The following is a 23455-nucleotide window of genomic DNA, read 5'->3' as shown; positions in this document are numbered from 1 at the left end:
ATATGTACTACTACAATTGTCGGTTAGACAATATGTGTATTTAATTTGCAGTGTTGTCTTCAATATAGAGAATTTTAAGGAAACTGCGTACCTCTCTTTGCCATGTTAGAAATGAACTACAACTACCATGAGCCCATGTGATGTGGAAGCGCGCAGGCTCAGAATCAGGCGAGTTCAACTGAAGCAGGAGTTTGTTTGAAAGCAGGAGACCACCGAGGAAATAGAAACTGCTGTTTATTAGCAAATATGTACCGATCAGAAATCCGCTTATCTCAGTGACATATTCTGCTCCGTGTTTTCTTCAGTAGGAAACCAACATGGGCACAGGCTTGGCCATTGTGCTAGTTTTTGTCGGATGCTGTAGCAATGTGGTGTCTCTGGAGCTGCTTGTAAGGTCAGTAACAAACTGTTAATGAACTCATGTCGACTTCTCCTACATAAAAGTTTTCACGGCTGTAACTTAGCTTTGATTTGATTTCCGCTGCACGAGGATTTGTTAGTTTGTCCAAATACGAAGCGTCGTAAATGTGCGGTGATTCGTTAGCTTAGTGCCAGAGGCAGAAAGGACTGTTGAGGACTCACTGAGTCGTTCTTCTTCATGTTCTTGTACTTGTGTAGAACTTGTATCTGTAGTCTTCATAAAGGTCAGGATGCCACTCTGGTACTTTCATAGAAGATGTTAGGGTGCTTTTTTCATTCTAAAGGTAATTTGTGTGGCCCAGATGTTTAATATGTGTTGTGAAATATAGATATAAATAGTATGACTATATAATATGCTATATGCAGATATACTGGGGATAGTTAAACAAAATCCAGATATATATTCATCCATACTTAAAGTATCTCAAGTAAAAGTACTCATTATGAAGAATGGTTCCTGTTATTATTTTAATGATGTCTAAATATGTCGGTGGTACATCACACTGTTGGTTAGTTTATAATAATGCCTCTTTTTATAAACTGGTCCAGCAAGTCTGTGTGATTTGTATGTAAAGTCTTAATCTGAAAAGTTACTGTCACTGTGAAATAAATGTAGTGGGGACCCTATGATAGAAATTCTCAAGTAATGTGTCTCCAAATTGTACTTAAGTACTGTGCTTAATTGTACTTGGTCACTTTCTTACACTGTGTCAAATCATTACAATTTCAACTTTTACTGTACAAGCTGTACTCTTGTCTTTAAATGGAATGAGTAAAAAGTATTAAAAAACTGAAATAAAGGGAGTGCAAGGTACAAGTGCAGTTGCAACACATTAATAATTTCTTTATCTATTTTCTTGGAAAGTCGCTTCTGCCTTAGCAGTTGCTAATCTTTCTGGAGTCCACATAGTAAAAGATGTCAAAATAAAGCCTAATAAAATCATGAAAGTGCTAAATGTTAATAGATAAAACAAAGCAGCTAATCTTAATCCACCGCAACCAAAATAAACAATGACACAAAACTATTTACAACATCAATAAATGGATTGTCTCCAAACACATAAACAAAATAAAGAGGAGCACACACAATCGGATGACAACTTGATCATACTTACTGTATGTGCAGGGCTTAAACTGTATGTTTTACAAGGTTAGTCTCCTGTATACCTTGTTTCAAATTCAAAATATGCAACTGTAGCTTCTTTTTGAGTAAAATACAAGTCAAGTATTGTACTCTTTCCATATTTTAAAATAGGGCTGAGAAAAAAATACACAACAACCGTGAGACCTTCTTCTACCTGACCTGCAGTATTTTAGCATCTACATACTGAATTAACTGAACCTCTCCGTGTCAGCTCAATGTTTGGACGATAAAGAAACATTTACTGCCCTGGCCTGTTTTAATGTAGTCTGTGTTTTGCAGCTGCATTATTTGAGGCTCAACATCTTTACTTCACATGTTGTTAAATCTGGAGCTTTTCTTGCCTGATTGCAGTCTCATCTGTTGTTTTGTTCTTCAGAGAGTTTCCAGGATGTGGCAATATAGTCACCTTCTCTCAATTTATATTCATCACGTTAGAAGGTTTCATCTTTGAGACTAACTTTGGGAGGAAGAAACCAGCAATCCCTATAAGGTAAAAAAAAACACCTGATTGAAGGGGTTTGAACTTCCTGCTGCAGGAAAGGGTCGAATGGACTGAAACCTGTCGTGTCTCTTTTTGTCCAGAAACTATGTGATCATGGTGACCATGTTCTTCACGGTCAGTGTGATCAACAACTACGCTCTCAACTTCAACATCCCCATGCCGTTACACATGATCTTCAGATCAGTAAGAATAGCTGTTTGTCTGCTTTTCCTGTTCATCACTTAAATCCATCACCTCCACTTCAGTCTCATCTCTGTGTTTGACCCGCTGCCTTGTTTCCATGCAGGGATCGCTAATCGCCAACATGATCATGGGAATAATCATCTTGAAGAAGAGGTACAACAACCTCAGACCTTGTCTAGATAAAGTCACGTGTGCAAGTGGAAAGCATCACAGTGCATCAGTATGCAGTTTGATTGTAGTTATTTGTGTTATTTTCTTCTTCTCACCCTGCAGGTACTCAGCAAGTAAATATCTGTCCATAGCTTTAGTTTCAGCTGGTATCTTCATCTGCACCATCATGTCTGCCAAACAAGTGGTGAGTTCTCTGCAGAACACGTTGCATTATAATTCAGTATAATAATCACATAGGGCCCTGTGAAATCCTGGATGAGTAAAATCTGAACAATCCAGTAAGAATATATTCAAAATTTAATGCATGTGAAACCCTGATTTTTGTAAATTGCATCCACGTTTTACAGTCGATTCCATTTTTGTTATCAAAGTCCGCGATTCTGTCCGTGTTTTCCGCATTGTGGAAATATTGGGTCATAAATCACCACTGATAATAATGCTTGTTCTTATTTACTTATTAAGTGTCTGTTTTTCTATGCAGCGATCCCTTCATTCCAAGAGAGTTTTCTCTCTTCAAATATGAGATATGATTTCATGCATTTTGTGATGTTGTCTCTGCAGAATATGGCCAGTGAGGGATCAGAAGAGCAAGGCTTTTATGCCTTCATGCACTGGCTTCTAGGTGAGTTCTGGGTGCCAGACTCTTTAAATTGACGTTTCATTTGGCTGCAGCCGATGATTATTTTCTTTATTGATTTAGCATTTGATTTTTTAAATTTTCTTCAATAAGTGACTTAAAAGAATCACAAAATTCTTGTTGATTGCCTGAATGATGAGCTCTAATTTGCAGCACCACTTTATATGATAAGTATAAATGGAGACTTATTCAGCATTAAAATTATATTGTAAGCCGACTGATTTCTGTCCATTCAGGTATTGCCATGCTGACCTTTGCTCTGCTGATGTCTGCGAGGATGGGCATTTTCCAGGAAAAGCTATACAAGCAGTATGGAAAACACTCCAAAGAAGCCCTCTTCTATAATGTGAGTTTTCTTTCTGCTCCGACATGCAGGACACAACTGAAAGATTCAGACGGCTTCGGGGAAATTCGAGCTTCATTTGACTTTGTTTTGTTTGTCTCTCTTTGCAGCACTGCCTACCCCTGCCGGGCTTCCTGCTCCTCTCCACAAACATCTACAACCACTGTGTCCACTTCAGTCAAAGCAGTGAGTTCATTCAGGAAACAGTGTGGGTGGATAGTTTATGATTAGTATCTTTTCCTCGTGGTTTTGAATGACTATCTTCTGTTTCTCAGCTCCTGTAGTTGTTCCTGTGGTTGGACTGACTGTGCCGATAATGTGGGTCTACCTGCTGGTCAACGTCATCACACAGTATCCTGTCAAAAACTGTTTGTTTCACTGGTTTTTATTAATCTACTGTAACAGTTATTACCTGTATAACAATAGTGGCCAGCAACATAGGAAGAAAAAGGTCACTCTGACTTCATGAAACATGCTTTTTTATTATCAATTACTCAAGAATTCACACTAATTATGTTAAAATTTCACACAAATGTCTGATAGGATAAAAAATCCATCCATATTTGAAGCATTGTAGTCCAGCACAGGCTCATTGGTTGTGCTGATATCGAGCTTCATGTGATTATTGTTGCACCATGTGATGAAGCTCTCTATCAGTCCTCTGTACTAATCTGGAAACATAGTCTCGAAGTGAAGACAGCATGTTTCTACCTGGAAGTTACTCAGTGGAATCATACTTGTCAATATAGTGAGAACTTCTATTATTATACCTTTTATTAAATTCCTTTAAAGTGTTCACTACATACATTATATGAATCTGCACAGACATGGATGTTAATGCAGCTTGAGGCCGTAATTCTAGTTTTCTTGTGAAATTAACTGTCGTTCTGCTTCTAAAATGTCCCATTTTGGTTGAACTGCTCTCAACTCGCCTACTAGACATATCCAGCGCTTGACAAGCGGTTGCAAGCAGACACGTTGCTTCAGTTTAGGTATTCAGAATTAGGGCCGGCTATCAAAGTGCAATACTTTCTTTAGTTTTTGTCAACTTTGTCTGAAGGGTTGCATTTCAGATATTGGTACTGAAGGGCTATTGAACGATATTTAATGTTTTTATTTGGGGAAAGTCCTTCCACTTCTTTGTTATGTTAAATGTTGATGCACTGAAAAGTTATCTTGAGTTAAATTTAGGGTGACTATTTTGTGAAAAGTCAAAAAAAATCATTTGTTTAATAGAAAAACAAGGAATATACTCTAACATGCTATAATAAGTGACTAAAAATGTTGCACATTGTTCATGTGTTCATTTATTGTTTGGACTGTGCAGCATTTTTGTAACTTAGTAAATGTGTTCATATTTCACAGAAATCAACATCCTTGCAAATATGCCATGAACAAAGTAACAGAGCCGCTGATCGTTACATTCACTGGCTGTCTCGGAATTTAAGTTCAGTTTAAATTGCATTTTTTTTATTTTTTCTCACACTTGCTTCAGACTTAACCAGTTTTCTTCAGATATGTGTGCATCCGCGGTGTGTTCATTCTGACCACAGAGTGCGCCTCGCTGACCGTCACTCTGGTGGTGACCCTGAGGAAGTTCCTCAGCCTCATCTTCTCCATCATTTACTTCCAAAACCCCTTCACGACCTGGCACTGGGTGGGCACGGCTGTGGTCTTCCTGGGCACTCTGCTGTACACGGAGGTGTGGAGCAGCGTGCAGGCGGCTCTGCGTGGACCCGACGTCAAGGAGAAGAAGGCCGAGTGACGACAAAGAAGACGAGACTGGTGCTCGAACAGAAAAACAGCCACTGTGTTGGACTTAGATTGTTTTTGGTCCACTATCCTGCAGCGATTTTATACAGTTGTGTCATTTTGTTTTCTTACTTTATAGCACGTCGTAGACCATAGTTAACCCCTCTCATGCAAACACACAACAGTTGAAAGGATAAAGCTGCTGATATTCTACATTTTCATTATTGTCAAATCCCAAAAATCACCATGTTTCCATATCTAAACCCTGTCAGTGTCACCCAGCCTCAAGTCCATTCAACAGTGGATCACATGACTACTTAAATGTGAAATCGCTCATAGTGATGAACCAGCAGAGAATATCACCTGACTCTGCAGCTCCTCTCAGCTCTATGGAGCTTCATGAAGAGTTTCACTCCTCACTCACTGTTTAGCTGTGCGGCTGCAACTGTACTGTTTTTGTTTACTCACAGTGATCTATTTCCAGCAACAAGAAGCTCTAAAAAGCCACTGTCGCTACCTGCCCAGCACCAAACAGCACACAGACACAGTTAGCAACTAGCAGGTGAACGTAGTGGAGCATTTAGCAGCTAAAGAGCCAGATGTTTCCCCTCAGGAGTTGGTGGAGACCAAAGATGGAGCTAAAGGAGAGTGAACGCTGTTACTCAATTCATCGGGTGTAATCGTGTAAAACTGTTTGCTACGAGTTCACCATAACAAAAGGTGAATATATGTCCAGCAGCAGTTCAATGATTACTTGATAATTAGAACATTAATCTGAAACGGTTTTCTATAATTGATTACTAGTTTGTAATTTTTTAAGCAAAAATCCCAAACCTGTCTTAGATTATAGTAAATGTAATATTTTTGGCCTGTTGGTCGGGCAAAACAAGATATTTGATGAAGTCACCTGTTGCCTAAAGATTTTGTGATGCGATTGTTTCACTATCTCCTGAACTTTCATAGACCAAACGAGTGATATCATTTTAGATTTTTTAAGATTTGAAACAATGTCCTAAAACAGCTGGACACTGTAGTTTTTTTTACTCAAACAAGAGTAAATGGTTAATTTGTGGGGACTATTTTCAACTGCGGATAAATACACTAATTGGTGCACTTATGTTTACCTACAGCACCTGGTGGTGTTTACTGCCCCTGTTAGGGTTACTGATGTGTGTTTGAGCTCCTACAGAAACCAGATAGAAAATGTAGAATATCACCAGCACTGTTCTGTACTTCTAGTACCTCGTTAGCATTTGAAGCAGAATCATGGTGCCACTTTGTTTTGTGTGTGATGCTGTTTAGATATTCACTTTCTAAACGTGACTGATGATTACACTGAACACCGTAACGTGATGCTGAATGGACAAAATACATGATATACATGTATTATGTGGAGACAGTCTGAATATACAGAGGGGTGGTTTGTAAAGATCATGCAGTAGCTGTGATTTTTTCCCCTCTTGTCTGATTGTCTCAGGTGTATTGGAGTAGTATTTGTCAACAGGAAACATTACATTGTACTGTACAATAAATCGTTACACTCCCCGCCCGCAGACGTTAACTAATCATTAATCATTTATCAAAACAAGAAGCGCATGTGCAAAAAGTACAAAAAGTTTGATACATGTCAGAGTCTGGGACATAATATTCCCTTACGTTTCATTGACTTGAAGGTCTGTCGACCAATCCTGAGAGGCGTTGTTCGGCTCCATCCAATAGCAGCTGCTGTTGTTGAACGCAGCGGTGGGTGGGGCAGGTTGTTGCAGCGGGTCCAGATCTCAGTGAGCACAGATCCACGCTGTGGATTAAAGTACTTTCAGTGACCACACAGTCCTGGTCGTGGTGTGTAGCTGCGGGTGTGGATGGGTGGAAACGGGCCGAGTCACTTCTCTCATGAGGATGGAGAAGGCGGAGGAGTCACTTTTGTGAAGGGCATTCGGGTGAGTGGGAGCTCCGGGAGACTTTGCATGAATGTGAGCAGGGAGAAAGTGGGCAAACATGTTTATGCACGCTGTTCCTGCAGAGTGCATGCTTTTTTTTCATCTGCAGTCCTCGAAGATGTTTAATTAGATTCACTAATTATCCGATAGAGGAAGTATTGATCTCGCTCTTGTGTTTGTTGTCTCCTTGCGGAAAGTCAGTGGCGCTAAATATAGAAAGAAAATGGTTGGTTATCACATGGACAGCAGGAAAAAACAAACACTGCTGAGCGAAAATAAACAGTAAATCACGAATATAACTGCAGGGAAGTTTATTCTAAGTCCTTAAAAAGAAAAAAACATAATTGAAGAAGCTTTAAGTCGGTGGAAGAACTTCTAAACAGTGTTGGAATGTAACTAAGTACATTTACTCAAGTGCAGTTTTGAGGTACATGTACTTGAGTATTTCTATTTGATGCTTCTACTCCACCAGATTCCAGAAAAATAGGAAAATATTGTAATTTTTGCTCTGCTACATTTATTTATTTGGATTATTAATGCAAAATCTAAATCAACACGTAAGTTTAAGCTACCCAGCTATATATAAAGTAATTAAAATTAGACCTAACTCACCATCTGCAGCATTAAAATAGTGAACACATTAATGCATTAGTAAGTATAATCCAGTATTATAAAATATATGATTCTGAAATGGATCATATTGCATTACGAGCCCTGTTACTGTGTCTTTTGATGCAAGTGACTGAGAGTGAAATAACAGAAAATACTGTTTTTAAAATACACCAAATAAGACCTCAGATACGTACCAATGAAAAGAAACAACGGAGGGCGACAAGCAGGCCAGCCTCGTAATGTGCTGTTGGATCTGGGCGTTCCGCCGTTACTTATAAAAACTAAAGCAGAAACAAACACAGCAGACACATTTCAACTCAGGCTGCTGCTGCTGCTGGTGGTGCTGCTGCTGCTCAGGCCAGACGGACAGAAAGATGCAGTAGAATTAGATGAACTAATGCAGGTGGAGCTCAGAAATATATTCTCCAGGTGTTGTCTGAAGTGTTTCTTTCCTTTTGTTTTTTTCTCAGCTGTCAGACAAAGTCATCAAACGGATGAGACAGCCTTCAAAGGTCGTCTCTCCTCCGCTCTCACCCAATGGAAGTCCTTCTCCACCTGAAACACAAACACCCACCCCAGCCCCTGCCCCTGCTGCTGAACACTCAATACCTCTTCTGACACCTCCACCCACTCCATTCGTGCCTCCTCCACCTCCTCAGGAAGCTCCATCCTCACCTCCATCAGTGGAGCCTCCTCTTCCTCCACCTATAAAGCTCATCCCTCCTCCTCCTGTAAAGTTTCACTCCCTTCCTCCCACCACAACGGAGCCTGCAGCCCCGCCAAAAACTCCACCTTTAACCGACCCTGTTGTCTCAGCTCCTCCTCCACCTCAAGCTACCCCTTCTCCACAAGTAGAAGCACCTGTGGAGCCTGAATCTCCTCCTCCTCCTCCTCCTCCTCCTCCTCCTCCACCTGCTGTCGTGGAGCCAGTAGTTGTACCTCCTGTTGAATCCTTCATCCCACCTCGCGTAGAGCCAGAAACCCCATCTACACCCCTGATAGCAGAGCAGATCATGGAACCTCCACCTGTGGAGTTGTCCACAGCAGCTGTACCTCCACTTGAACCTCCAGCAACATCTCTGCCTTCCGAACTTACCATTGAACCTGCTGCTGTTGCTTCCTCTGCTGAACCTATTGTCCTGTCAACACCACCAGTGGAACCAGTCCAGCCTGCACCTGCTGTTGAATCTACACCAGTTGAACCAGTAATCCATCCCTGTCCTGCTGCTTCAGCTCCAGTTGAAGCAGTAGTTTTACCTCCACAAGTGGAAACAACTCTTGATGAGCCTGTAGTCTCACCTGCTGCAGTTGAACAAGTGCCTCAAGTTGTGGCTCCAGCTGTGGATCCATCACCTCTATGTGGAGTGGTTCCACCTCCACCTCCAGAGCCCGTGGCAGCAGCCTCTCCTGCTCCAGAGCTCAGTTTTGCAGAGCCCTCCCCACCCTGTCACTGTGTGGAGCTGGCCATCGTACCCACTGATGCACCTATAAGCGAACCAAACGTAGAGCCTCTAGCACCTCCTCCACCTGATCCAGCTACACCTGCTGAGAAGCCCACCATCACCATGTCTCTGCCCCCCTTTGTAAAGGAAGAGGTACCTGCTGTCGCCTCAGTGCCACCACCTGCTGCAGGTGAGCTGATCACAGCAGTGTGGATGTTCATGATCATAGCAACAGTTTGTAATAAATACACTTCTGCTTCTGTGTGTTTCTGTGCAGCTTCGCCCGTTTCTCCTGAAGCGTTTGAGGGGGAGTTGAGGCAGAGGATCAAAGAGGAGATGCAGCTAAGTCTGGAGGAGGAGATCAGCCAGAGGAGGCAGGAGCTGCAGCGACAGTGAGAACAAATTAATCTCATTATGTGTGTGTGTGTGGGGGGGGTGCCCAACATGCTGAGCATGCACAGTAAAGCTGAAACGATTAGTCATTTGATCAATTAGTCATTCATTATTTTGGCAAAAGTGCCAAAAATTTACTGGTTCAGTTTCTCAAATATGGATATTTGCAGATTTTCTTCATCCTCTGTGATAATGAATTGAATAACAAGGAATTTTCAGGTGTCAGTGTGAAGGTAACTTTTCACAACTTTCTTATATTTTATAGACAATTATTTTAGAAAATAATTAGCAGATTAATCGCTAATAAAAACTAGCCTTAGTTGCAGCCCTAATATATATGAAAATAAATATATAATAATATAGGAAAATATAATAAAAGTAGAATAAAATGATGCCATATTTCACATTACAGGCACTGACTAAACGCACAATAAGGTGCATCTATGCTGCAAATGTTACAAATTATAAACATAGGAATATAAAGTATGAGATCAGATTTTCAGTATTAATTAACCTGCCAAATACTGCACTTTTGTTGATTGATTAATTTAATTGTTTTGCGTACAAAATGTCAGAAAATAGTGAAAAATGAACGTGTTTTGTCTTTTGTCCAACAAAGAGTCCAAAACTCAAAGATCTTTAATTAAAAGTGATTTAAGAGCTGGAACCAGCAAATTGTTGGCAATGAAAAATAACACACTCAACAAAACTGCTATTGATGAAATTTCTGTATATAAACTAATTGATTAATGACCTAATCATTCACTCTAATGGAATGCGGTCTGTGTGTGCATATGTGAAGGCTGGAGGAGATGAGAGCTCAGGCTCACGCTGAGGCTAAAGCAGCGGCTCAGGCTCAGGTGGACGAGCAGGTGAGGAAGACGCTGGAGGCGGAGAAGGCGGCGTACACAGAGAACCTGACGGACTCCATCATGAGGGAGCGAATGAAGACAGAGGACCAGAGGCTCATGGTGCAGCTTTATGTAAGCAGTAGAAAACACGATGTGGGATCTGTACATGTCTCAGGATCACTCTCATAAATATAAAACCCCTCCTTCTCTTAATGTCTTTCTCTTTCTTGCCTCTTGTCTTGTTTCAGTGGATGGAGCTGAAGGTAAGATGGGAGAGAATCAATACATGCATGACTCACTTTTTCACTTTCACTCTGCTCTAATCACACTTAAAACAGCTGCTGCACAGCTGTGTTTTGCTGCCTTATTTCTTTAAGGATGAAACAGAAGGTTACAAAAGCATGTCATTTATAACCACGTGAAAATTACATATCAAAGCCCACAAAATATGAAGCGATAAAATGTAGTACTGGCATGAATATACTTGTTTTAGAGGTGTAATGATGTAATGTGAAACCCACACAGGCTCATCAGCTAGAGGAGAGGGAGAAAGAGCTAAAGAAACGAGACGCTCTCTACAAGGAACATGTCGCAAAACTGGAAGCGAAGGTGAGCAACATTTTGACTGTTCCTCATCCCCACATCTCATTTAAGACGAAGTCACATTAAAGCCCCTGAAAGCTTCGTTCAAATCCAGTGCTTTTCCAAATAAATGATAATGTTGCTTCATAACTGCTGGATGTGTAAATAAGCAACTGTTTGCTAACATGTTTGTCATATCAACTTAAAAGGTGACAATTATATGTTAATGTTGTGTTCACCACCTGGTTCTGCTGCCCCCAAGTGGCAAAAATCCGCTATTAAAGTGAGAATTTGTAAGTGTTTCAGAACAGAGACAATATTACTGACAACAATGGCAATACACGGCAATTACGTAATGTAAGTCAAGAGTATTAAAGTCATCTATAGCTTGCTAATATTAGCCACCCTATGCTACTGGTCATACCAGACCAAATAGGCTGCAGCAGCAACTGTGCTGAACATGTGCGTTTTATTGTTTATGGATTAAACTTGTCTTGCTTATAGGACAAATTTTTAACCTAGTTTTAACCTAAAACAACCCCAAAAATGTCATCAGATTTTGATTCAGTCTTTTCCTTCAGAGACCTGCACAGTTCAAACCAGTCACAAGTGCACAGATCTTTCCTATTTGAGTATAGAGCCCCATTGCTCACAGTAAGAAGCTGATTTAGAAAATGTGTGTTCAGGGGCCTTGAAGAAACTTTTTTGTGAGACTCACCAACTAGACTACAACTCAGAGACATGCGTTGCAATCAGATTGTCATGTTTTTCAGGTGAACAGGTAATTTTTCTGAGCACAAAGTCGTCAGAGACGGTTTTAACACAGTTGACAGATGGATTGTACCACTGTGATATTTGACCCTGTTTATAATGTGTGCTGTTTTTACCACTTTGACAGTGCACTCAGTTCTACAAAGTGACTGCTGAGAGCTTCCAGAAGGGAAAAGAGGAGACTCACAACCGTTTTGCGTAAGTTCATTACTCTGACTCACTGTTTGTACAACCCCGATTGCAAAAACGTTGGGACTCTGTGTAAAGAAAAAAAAAAAACAGAAGCAATCATTTGCAAACTCTGTTTACAGAAAGTTTTACAAAGTGTTCCTGAGCCAAGGTAGTAACATCCTTTATACAATCATGTGTTCACACAAAGCGGTGAACCTCGCTCCATCCTCGCTTTTGAGCGACTGAGTCTTTCCAGAATGCTCCTTTCATACCCAATCATGATACTATCACCTGTTACCAATCAACCTGTTTACCTGTGGAATGATCCAAACAGGTGTTTTTGAAACGTTCCACAACCCCCCCCCCTCTTTTGCTGCTCCTGTCCCAACTTGTTTGAAACGTGTTGCTGCATCAAATTCAGAATAAGCAGATATTTACAAAACTCAATGAAGTTGTTGAGCTCAAACATTAAATATATTGTCTTTGTGCCTTTTTCAATTGAATATATGTCAAAAAGGATTAGCAAATTGTCACATTCTGTTTAATTCATGTTTCACATGGTGTCACACTGTTTTTTGAAGCAGGGTTGTATAAATGCAGTAATCTGCAAATTAATAATCTACTTCTAATCACATGCTGTCATTTTCACTGTTTATCAGGTTAGTAAGGTTACAGAGTGCACTCACACATGGACCTGACATACATAATAACGAGAGAATCGGGTAGTTTGAATGTGGTATTAACTACCAAACCAACATGTTTTACATTTGCATGTCTGTGTTTTTTGCTCTCTCTCAGGCGTTTCAATATCCAGCCGCTGTGTGGTGACTTGCAGAGTCAGATCTTAAAATGTTACAGGGAGAACACAGGAAAGACTCTGTCCTGTTCGAGTATCGCCTCGGCCTACATGCAGTGTGTGGACAACGCCAAGAAGGTACCGCTCATTATATCTGACATGATTTCTAACCTCCCGCCGTCACTCGTCACTACCCAACACTAACTTTAACATAACTGAGTTATTGTTAGTAGCATTTTAACCGGTTTCTCCCCTCCGTCTGCAGAATAAACAGAGCACTGGAGGTTAATCTGGACCATCTGATGAGGACGACGACATCTGACAGCTTTACTGTTGCAGCAGGGAAAAGTTGATAGACAGACGAATTATAGGAAACACAGAATCAACTCCAGCCCTTACATTCAGAAGAAGAGAAAGTGCCATATTGGCCAGTTGGACCAGTAGTCTGGTCTGGTAGTGGTGTCTCAGACATTAGTTGCTTGGCCTTTAGCTTGGGTGCCATTTTTGCAAGCTCTCTGGTTCTTGGGATCACCTTTATGCCAATTGTGCCACAACAATAACAGATGGATCATTTTAAGTGCTTGTCTTTGTTAAAGAGGCACAACACAACAAAGGAGCAGAATATTTAAGTTTGTCATAAGTGTTTTTCTTTTTGATTGCAGTGTGCACTCAAGTGTTTGTATGTATGAGATATATATACTGAATGGGATCCAAGTAAATTATCATGTATGTGTGCCTCGAAGTTATGAAAGCTATCAGATTGCAGATGCATCAGAGACATGTTTAATGAGCAGAGTGTGAAGAAACAAAGACCTGCACATTTTTTTTTAGGTTTTTGGACTGTACCTAAATTATTTGAGGGGTTATTTCGGGTGCTTGCAAAAAGCAGTCTCAATAAACTTTGTTTCTGAACTTCTTTAAATAATGACTTAAATGTTTTGCAGTTTGAGAAAATGTTGGCAGGTTTTTGCTGCCCTCTGGTGGAATTGTTGTAGAATGCACCATTTCAAAAATGTCATGGAGTGAGAGTTCAGCATAATACTCTTCACAGTGATGCCAGGGGAGATAACGCATGACAACATCAGTAAAAACCTCCATTTACAGGAAGCTGTGAGGGCTGTTAAAATCAAGATGTCGTAGTACAGGCAGGCAAATTGTCTTTTCTTTAAAAGAACATACTGTATAATTAAGCCAAAGTGTGGAACCTTCTCCTTTTTCTCTTTCCACCACTGTTACTGGTTTGACTTTATTCAGTCAGATAACAATATGTCTAAAACACAGAACACAGATTCTAACCACCACCAGAGGAGTTTTAAGTACCTTTTCTCTAGAGCACTTTAGTGGTGATTATTCATGACCTTCACGTTGTAACTGTTGAATCTCTAATACTAAGATTTGTTTTTGTGGTTAGTCCCAGCTGTTCAACATCAGCAAAGATCCTGAATTATTCATACTGCGAGGTCAAGTCATGCACGGTGCAGGACTCACACTGGGTGGGGGATTTTATGAGAGGATTTTAAAAATGTCTTCATGTCACTGAAGTTCTGAGGAAATCCTCCATGGATTCCCCTCATCGTCCACCAGCCCGTGGATGAGATGAGAGCTCACTCAGCCTCTTGGCAGCGGAAGATTAAAAGCTCTGTCTTCAGTTTCACGTCTCCAACAGCCCGTCTTTAGCTCTTTACAGCAGCTACAGAAAGCCCAAATATAAAGCAGCTTATAAAACTCTGGTGAAGATCAGGGCCTGTACTGAAGTGAAAGATTAAAGTAAAAAAAAAAACTTTCCTCCTACTTTCAAACTTACGAATAAAACCAATTATCACATTTCTTACAACTTACATTTTTTCCTAAATTTAAGAAATCTCCAGAGGTCTCTTAAGTTGCTTTGTAGCCCCAGATGGCTGCAGCACAGGAGTGATTGAACAAAATATACAGTAATTAGTCATCATGAGGAATCACAGTTCTAGCCTACAGTTTGTATTTTATTCTAATATCTGTGAGGATGTTGCAAAACTCTTCTTTTGCATCCATCAGGAGTGCAAAGAACAGAATAAAGCTTCTATCTTTACTGTCTGCATGTGCCAATTTGGTACTAAATTCTCTTTATTATATAATTTTCTGATGTTTCTCATTATATCTATTATAAAATAGTAAAGAATTGTGCAGATATATGGCAAATCATGGAGAGACTTGCTCTTAAATGTTACACTTTGCTGCTAAGTAGGGTCATAGATTCATAAATTTGCAAAGTTTTCCACCAGTAGAGGGCTTCAACCTGCAGCTACAGTCTGCTGCTCATGGCCCCTCCTTGCTCCTCTGCCATCATTCACTACAGGAAGGATGTTTTTCCCTGTTGACAGAGTCACTTATTCATCATTGATCTAACAGCTGGATGAGTTTAGTGACTGGTCTCCATCCATTTTGCATGAAAAAAAAGAGTCTTGGCTTAGCAATTTAAAAATAGAACTGTGAATCCAACACAATGTGCCATCAGAAATACATTTAAATTTTAAGCACTGGGAACAAAATTAATTTAAATGAGCCTATCAAAAGTAAAAGTACTCATTATGCAGAATTGCCCCTTGTAAGTGTAATATTGCTGGATAATTTTTATTGATGCATTGATATATTTGCAGTACTTCTATATTGCATTCGTTTCAGGTCTGTCTACTTTAAACTGCTTTATTTTCTTTTAGGAACTTTTATCTGTCTTTATCTGGAAAGTAACCATTAACAGCTGGGAAATAAATGTAGTCCCAATATTTGCTGCTGAACTGTAGCAGAGGAGAAGTGTATAGAAATACTTATAGAAGTACTTTTTTTAACTGTGGTTAGTTACATCACCACACTTGTCTCTGTGTCAGCCGTTAGAAATTAAATCATCAAATCTCGTGTCTTTCTGCTCCTAACTTTGGTAAAACCACAGAGCAGCTAAATCGAGGACTTGCGTGTCTGTGACACAAACATGTGAGCGTTTGTCTCATCTATTTTTAGGTCCACCAAGTTCTTGGTCGATATGAAGAGGAAGTGAGCGTTTGCATGTATGCTCGGTTGTGTGTGCAGACATGTGACAGTGAAATGTCTGGTAAAAAAAACCTCCAATTTTGGTAATTTACATGCAAAATTAAAGACTTATACCATTTAGACTGAGAAGGTCCTACAGACATGGAAACTTCTTGGATAAATTGAGCATTGTATGTTGACCTCACATTACTTTGAATTTTGGTTTGTCAAAGCTTCCATTGTATAAATCTAATTTATTTTATCAGATTTTGTACCCACTTCCTGTCATGTCCATGCCTTCAACAAACAGTGATGGATTGAGGCTGTTAAAGTGTTTGCTTTACCCTTGTAGCTCAGAGCATCAGCCTCTTTCAGCCTCATCCACTAGCTGTACAAGAAGAGCCAGGAAAGTAAAACAGAAGTGAAGCTGTGGTCTGCAGACCAGACTTGACGTCAAGTTCCTTCATTAGCCACAGAGGAAGCAGCGGCCAAGCTCCTCAGTGTTTGCCTGTGGATTTCTGTGTTTATGCACAAGAGTTGTGTTTGTTCAACATTGTGTAACTGCACGTAATTGCATATGAATACACCCATGCCTTGTGAAAATAACACTACTCTACACGTAATAGTGCATATGTGTGTTTGATCTGTTTTTAATGTCTAATAAAGTACAAACATCTAATGCAAAAAAAAAAAATGCAAACATGGATAAGTAGCCCTCTGTGCATTGTGTTTTGCCAACTTCTCAAGAAACACAGTATGTGCTGGTTGCTATGGTTCATGGCAAAAGGCTGCTGGTCTTCTCATCTCGCAGCATTCATGGATTGATCATTGACTGACTGGTTGATTGATTAATTATTTGACTCTTAGTTTGACTTCTTGGAAATACAAGCATGGCTATCTTCGAACAGTTTTAAACCCGAGGGCAAGACTACAAATTCACAGAAAAAATTCATTTAAAGCTGCTCTGATATTAATCAATATATAGAGAGATAGACAGATATATAGATATGTTGGTCCACCATTTTGGAGACCAGACCAAAATATCTTAACAACTACTGGATGGATTGAAATTTTGTGGAGACATTCATGTTCCCCACAGGATGAATCACTGTTGGTGTTTCGTGCTGATGTAGCGTTGAGGCTACACTACCTACCCGGTGCCAAACGACGAACAAAAGTTTGCAACTAGCTGGTGAACAAGGTGGAGCATTTACCTGCAGAGGCTCTCAGGAGTTAGTGGAGATCTTAACAGAGCAAACAGGAGAGTGAATATTGAAATTATGTTAGTCTCGACTCTAAATGAATGCTATTGTTAATCTGTGTGTGGCGGATGTGTGAATAGGTGAATGTTGGCTAACACTGGCTTTATATGTCAGTGTTGTGTTTAAAGCTTGTTTCTGCTGCCCCCAAGTGGCGAATCAATTTCAAAATAATGCCCTCTCTTGGCAGTATTACTATATTTTCTGCTACATTTATTGTTATATATTACCTTCTATATATATTCATGTCCATGGTCATGCTACAGATCATAGAGAGGATCATCTGACCCTCCACATTATAGTCACTCTCCATTTCCTCGGATTCTGTCTTCCTTCAGGTGAGTAAACAGAGCAGGTGACTCTCACAAACCTCTTCCTCTCAGACTCCATGATGTTGAAGTGATTCTGGGTGTTAGCCAGGGCCTGTACGTCAATCTGCTCCAGGTAGACCAGGGTCATAAGCAGTACCTGCCTGCTGTCTGGCTGGTGAGGTCTCTTCCTCCTCCTCCTCCTCTTCCTCTGGGCTCAGCTGTCACTGCTGACGGTGGGAGTGTGTCCAGTTGGGAAGCTGTGCTGAATTGCTGCATAACTTCTGTTTGCACCACATTTGGTCAAAATGCTCATCATCTGTCCTGAGTCCACACTGGAGTGAAGGTAAAGCAGGAAGCCAAAGCTTCTAACTGGCCTCCAGTCAGAACAGTCAGCCTGAGGTTTGACACTTCTGTCTTGATGATCCTTCGCCTTGGCTGTATATGATAACCACCTGTGCATTTTTATTTTTTATTTTTTTATTGGATTCTCTGTAAAACATGCAGAACTTGCAGAGGATAGCTGCAGTGTCATTCCTGTGGATTGCTGACCTGATATCTTTCTTCTCCTTCAACGACAAATTGTTCAGAAGGGAAATATGTCATTTTGCTGACCTGAAACAGACTGAATTACACCTTGTTGCATCCAACTGACACTTTCTGAATCAATAAAACCAAACACTCTGAATTCTTACAGTTCGTGTAGTGCTAATTATGAACTGCAAGCCTAATTATTCTGCCCTCACTGTGCAGCTATGTGCACAGATACAACAAGCTTTTACTGGATGCAACGGTGAAACTGTGACAATGACAGTGATTTAGACAAACATGGCATAATGTGAGCAAAAATAGACCAAAGCTATTAACAAATTAGTCCAGTAACAAGTAGAGTAACCCTAAATCTTCGGACTAGTTACATCATACCTCGTTCTAGGAGGAAAAAACCATCACCAGAGAAAGAAAAACATAGCAGGACAGTAAATTGACCGTTACTTTGAATGTTATGTTAGCAACACATTAGCTCCAGACAGCTAACATTAGCATTATGGCTAGCTTGCATAGCACTAAACTAATTATGGAAAGATTAGTTTGACATTTTAGATTATAAACAACAGTCACATAATAACAGCAAGAAATGAGAGTACCTACAAATGATGACCCAACAAGGACATTTTGAGGCTGTTAAACAGATGCCAGACTTTGTCAAATGGTTAACAAAACAGCATGAGCCACTTTAACTGTTATGGAATGACAATAAAGATGATTCTGCTTACAACAATAACTTGAAAAGCCTATTTTTTCACACTTAACATTATTACAGCAGTGTGCATGCAAACTCTCCCACAGCTAGTTACCACTTCTAATATCCACTGTCATATTTGAGAGGTTGTTGACAGGTGGTAGAACATGTTTAAAATTGGATTTCTGTAATTAATCTTGGTTTCATAATGGATTCACATGTTTGATATAAGAGGTATATTTTGTTAAATAATTGTTGTCTTGTTTTGGGCAGATTCGGAAGTTGAAAACAATCTTTACTCCGCATGTTTCGGTCTTGTGAAAAGAGAAGAATTGTTGCATTTCTGTGGAGGCTGTGGGTTGTGAATGAATGTAAGGTGATAGATTGTATATAGAAGGACAAACAGACATATTTTCAAAGGGCTGTTTGAAGATGAAGACATAATTTTAAGGGTTAGGTTAGACTTTTTTTTAGCTGTGATGGTTAAAGTTAGGCTTGGGCTAAGAAATGTATTATGTCATTGAGGGTCCTCACACGGATAGAAGTACAAATGTGTGCGCATTTGTGTGTGTGTGTGTCTCATTCCACAGAGAAAAGCCCGTCACTGTACCCTTATCACCCACTCAGTGTTTTTCAAAACACCACACAGTAACTCACATTACACTTACATAAAGAGCACTGTCTGGCCTGCTGTCTTCCCCAGCATCACATTAACATTTATCATCAGATACATGTTGCAAAATTAAGGACACATTGCTCCCTTGAAGGGAAACTATTCATCTCTTTCACTGTTGGTGTGGGAGGTGTGCGTATGCCTTTGCTGAAATAACAAAACAACGTGATGAAGATGCAGGATTGCAGTTCAAGTTGTTAATCACAGCTCTGGCTACTGGAAGATAAAGATCATATTCTTCACTGTATCACCTACAGTGTACGCACAATATCTGCTACATTTAGCTGGTTTTGGAAGGCACTGAGCTTCTCGTTATGCAATCCTGTCCTTTCTTTGGCGGTGCTATAGTGATTGTTACCAAGGACGCATCTGAAGCCTGCAGACTACTCGAGTAGGATTGTTACATAACGCTGCTTGTTTTTTTGTGTGTGTGTTCTCTTGTCGCCTTGTTGTGTACTGAACCTGAGGGAGTGTGACGCCTGATGGGATGTTATCTTAACAAGCCCACGTGGGCACAGGTGCCACAAAATCTACTTGTAATGCAGAGACATACAAATCATGCGTCATTGGCACTTAGTGTTTATTGGGTGGCTTTTAAATACACATTCCAGATAATACATCCATATTTTTTATGTATTATTTTTTGCCAAGACTCGCCCTACTCTAATTGCCTACTCATTGCCTTTGTTGGTTGGGTTGGTTAGGTTTAGTCATGGGGAATGAGACTGTTTAGGGCTAGGGTAAGAATATCAAAGTAAGCCAATCAGAGGCACATTAAGGTGGGTCTTGCCAAGAAAAGCAGTGGGATCCACGCCTCCTCCCACCAACCTGTCTTCCCATTCGTCCCGTCTGTGTGTAGTCTCTCTGCATTGAACTTCAATGGCAACTATCCTTTAACATCAACCCACCCTATCAGTCTTTTTGACACACCTATTAAGTGCTCCACTGTGTTCACCGGCTAGTCGCTAACTGTGTCTGTCTGCCGTTTGGTGGTGAGCAGGAAGAGCACTCTCAGTTTTTAGAGGTTTTTTGCAACAGCTGCCTGCGTTGGCCAAAAATGGCGCCATAAGAGCAGTTATGGTGAACCAAAACGGGAACATTGTGGGCTGAACAGCCAAACAACGAGTCGAAACTCAATACAAAGTTCCATAAAGCTGGGGGAAGCTGCAGATATTTCTCTGTAGGTTCATCACTAGGAGCAACGCCTTTCACATCGTCACGTTGTTTTCACATTGTCATTTAAAACACTGTTGTAAACATTGTGATAAAAATATCAGTTAAAGGAATTAAAAGAATAGCTTGACATTGGGAAGTTCACCTATTATCGTTCTTGCCAAGAGTTAGATGACATGATGATGGTTGATATCACATGTTTGTACACTAACATGACTATGAAGCTACAGTCAGTTGTCTTGGTTTAGCACAAAGAATGGAATTAGGTGTAAAAAAAAAACGTGTGTAAAAGTGTAAAATCAGCATGTTGTTGTTTGACAAGCAGCTATGTATCTGATCTTTTTTTTTTCTAGGATGGCATATAATTGACCCGCCCTACTCTGCCTCTGTTTGTTAAGTACTCGTTGCCTTCGTTGGTTGGGTTGGTTACGTTTAATCATGAAGAACGATGATTGGTTAGGATTAAGTAAGACTATCACGCTTAACCAATCAGAGCCAGTGTAGGGCGGGTCATTCCCTCGCCGTCCTAGGAAAAAGTTGGCAGTTGGCAGGTCTTGGCCAGGTGCGGTGACTTCCTGGAGTCTCGGCTTGTTGCCTGGCAACCTCACCGCGACACTAAAGCATGTCATTAACCCCAAATTTGCATTTTTCTGTTATATGTTTTTGTGCCGTTTAAACAAACTACACATGTCTTGTTAAATAGTGAGCTTTAGTGCTGTTAGTCGGCGGACTTTCTTCCCTGTGGACGGAGCCAGGCTAGCTCTTTCCTCTGCTTGCTGGTGTTTAGGCTAAATTAAGCTAAGATACGCAGCTGCTGGTTGTAGCTGCGTATTTAATGTGCATATATGAGAGATGTCTGTATGCATGCTGATTGTCAGAGTTTACAAATAGCAGGAGAGATACTGAGAGCTTCCCGGTGTTGACAGGAGAGATATTTTCAGTCTCTACAGCAGAGCTGTCCTCTGGCGAGGATTAGGGATCATCGTGCGAGGTTCGTTCCGATGTTGAGTGGTGGGCGGAGGCTGGCTGCGGGACTGTGGACTCGTAGAGAGGCATTCCTTGCGATGCTGCGGCTGTGGATTCACGTACAGAGGTAAGGATGCATTAAAGTGAAAGACGGCAGGTTGGAGGTCGGACAGTAGCAGGTGCACACAGCGCCGTGGGAGGATGCTGGATGATTGACAGCAGGATCAGAGTGGATGTTGTTGTAGTGATGGTGAGGAGAGGTGAGACCGGGGTGAGAGGTTGATGTGAGTCAGCCCTCTCAGCCACTTCCTTTGGCATCTTCAGGATGGATGGATGAAAGGCGGAGAGGAAGCCAACTCATCGTGTGGTCAGCTGACTCACCATATAGGAACGGATGCCGGGAAGGGAAGCACGTGCAGGCTGATGGGGGCTGGGCCTGTGTATGCATGTGTGTAAGTGTTCACTGCGTTTGGTCTTTGACAGAGGCACAATTACTCCATTTCCCGTCACAGCAGAGGAATGCAGGGTGAGATTCCTGCTCCGTGAGTCCTGCCCTCTCACCTGCCAGCACCATACGGATACTATTTCATCCCTCAATTCCCCCCTTGGCTGGGGAATTCCTCAGTTTGTGTGGTTTTACTCAAGGAGGAAGTTTGTATAAGCTGTGTTGTTCTGGTAATATGCGATACTTCAAGTTATGGCTAGTTTTTTTTACTACACATAATTTATTTTGCTCATTTGAAGGAGGTCAGGAGTCTAATCCCGTCCTAAATGAGGGAAACCAAGGAAAAAATACTGCCATGTGGTGCTTTCACAGCATTTTAGTGCCGGTCATGTACAAGCATGGAGGAAATAAATCTGGAGGATTATGTGGGTGAAGTGTGTAAATGGAGTAATTGTTTGTTTGCGTTGGCAAGAGCAAGGATGCTTTGTCATGCTGGGTGTGTAATATGTGTGTGTGTGAGAGAGAGTGTGAGCTTAATTTTATTCCCAGTATGGTTAATTATCTTCCAAGGCTTGCAAAACAGTCATATCGCCACTGTTTACATCTTTACAACTTACTGAAAATACACATATTGATGGAGTGCATGTGTGTCTATCTGCGTGTGTGTGTTTGTGTGTGTGTGGGAGCCCGGGTTGACTCACAGTTACAATAATGACTCTGGCAGAGCAGTGGATGAACAACTCACACTGACTGTAAAGAGCAGAGAGAGAGGAGAGAGGGGAGAGAGGGCTGTGCTCTCCCTGGCATCTCCATCTCATAACTCGTCAGTCGCTCGCTGCATTCACACACTCGCAGACACACACACTCATACAGGGAGAAGACAAGCCTGAGGACTCCAGCACCTGCAGTATAACACGGCACATCTGAGTGCAGCATGGGACGGGACCAGCTTTCAGTCGGAGCAGCCAAGTGTGAAAATTTCTCCAGGGAGAAAATAATGCGACGTGTGGTGGGTGACGGATCATTTGCAACAGGTTAGTGTTTATGGCTGTACCCATGATTTGTTTTTTTTTTTATTGTAAAGACAGGGATGCTCTTTTACTTACAGTCTGACTGTTTCACAACTTCTTCTTTAATCATGCAATTTAATTTAATGGGGAAGTGATGTAGCAGTTTCACTTTCAGTCTATTTTTTTTCACCACAGTCACCTGTAGCCATGCTGAGTGACTGATTTGTCATGTCTTCTTCCTCTTCGTGTCTTAAATGTATGAACCGAGAAACGAAAACAACTCTGCCGTGAACGAGATGAACAATGTGGTGACTCTTGGAGGAAATTAACCAGTGATCTGTTCGGGAAAGAGATCCAGCATGGAGGCTTCATATCTAGTGATCTCGAATGCGACGGTAAAGGCATCAGATGTCTCTTAGCCCTCTCAGTCAACACTCTCCCTCTGTACACTCAGAGAAATGTGGTACCACTTAGCGACTGCGTGAGATTGATTTTCAAGGCTCAACTTCCTTTATACTAAAATCTCCTTGTATATGCATGTCCATACAGCACTGCTGTCTTTAAAGTGCTATCTTGCTCTCATACCTAAGCGTTGCATATGTGAGTGCCAGGTGACCACACCTGGATCCTGTCCTACATTGGTGTGGGTATATATAGCTACAGAACAC

General features: G+C 40.9%; 2 protein-coding genes across 3 annotated transcripts; both read left to right on the top strand.

Annotated features, from left to right (window-relative positions):
- Positions 1 to 178: 178 nt before the first annotated feature.
- On the top strand, positions 179 to 6694 carry slc35b4 (solute carrier family 35 member B4). Its single transcript, XM_041939219.1, has 10 exons — positions 179 to 394; positions 1941 to 2054; positions 2147 to 2249; positions 2353 to 2402; positions 2523 to 2604; positions 2982 to 3042; positions 3294 to 3403; positions 3511 to 3586; positions 3676 to 3751; positions 4916 to 6694. Exons 1-10 carry the CDS (start codon positions 318 to 320, stop codon positions 5163 to 5165), a joined length of 999 nt encoding a protein of 332 aa, XP_041795153.1. The 5' UTR covers positions 179 to 317; the 3' UTR covers positions 5166 to 6694.
- Positions 6695 to 6910: 216 nt separating this feature from the next.
- LOC121608122 (leucine-rich repeat extensin-like protein 3) lies at positions 6911 to 13824 on the top strand. Of its 2 annotated transcripts, XM_041939272.1 has the most exons (9): positions 6911 to 7092; positions 8175 to 9336; positions 9424 to 9538; positions 10342 to 10522; positions 10639 to 10653; positions 10916 to 10999; positions 11871 to 11941; positions 12713 to 12848; positions 12976 to 13823. In XM_041939272.1, the coding sequence occupies exons 1-9, from the start codon at positions 7015 to 7017 to the stop codon at positions 12997 to 12999; spliced, it is 1866 nt and encodes a 621-aa protein (XP_041795206.1). In that variant the 5' UTR covers positions 6911 to 7014; the 3' UTR covers positions 13000 to 13823. The 2 variants fall into 2 exon arrangements, with proteins under 2 accessions (XP_041795206.1, XP_041795207.1); XM_041939273.1 differs by lacking the exon at positions 10639 to 10653 and having other exon boundaries at positions 12976 to 13824.
- Positions 13825 to 23455: the final 9631 nt, after the last annotated feature.

This window comes from Chelmon rostratus, chromosome 6, assembly GCF_017976325.1.
Source record: "Chelmon rostratus isolate fCheRos1 chromosome 6, fCheRos1.pri, whole genome shotgun sequence".
In the NCBI taxonomy this organism is placed as follows: domain Eukaryota; kingdom Metazoa; phylum Chordata; class Actinopteri; order Chaetodontiformes; family Chaetodontidae; genus Chelmon; species Chelmon rostratus.
The sequence above is the reverse complement of the archived record's forward strand: the minus strand, read 5'-3'. Positions and strand labels throughout refer to the sequence as shown.

Coding starts and splice junctions, on each gene's coding strand:
- slc35b4 (XM_041939219.1), top strand. CDS start 318: ATGGGCACAGGCTTGGCCATTGTGCTAGTTTTTGTCGGATGCTGTAGC. Junction 395..1,940: donor TCTCTGGAGCTGCTTGTAAG/GTCAGTAACAAA, acceptor TTTGTTCTTCAG/AGAGTTTCCAGGATGTGGCA. Junction 3,752..4,915: donor CTGGTCAACGTCATCACACA/GTATCCTGTCAA, acceptor AGTTTTCTTCAG/ATATGTGTGCATCCGCGGTG.
- LOC121608122 (XM_041939272.1), top strand. CDS start 7,015: ATGGGTGGAAACGGGCCGAGTCACTTCTCTCATGAGGATGGAGAAGGC. Junction 7,093..8,174: donor CTTTTGTGAAGGGCATTCGG/GTGAGTGGGAGC, acceptor TTTTTTTCTCAG/CTGTCAGACAAAGTCATCAA. Junction 9,337..9,423: donor AGTGCCACCACCTGCTGCAG/GTGAGCTGATCA, acceptor GTTTCTGTGCAG/CTTCGCCCGTTTCTCCTGAA.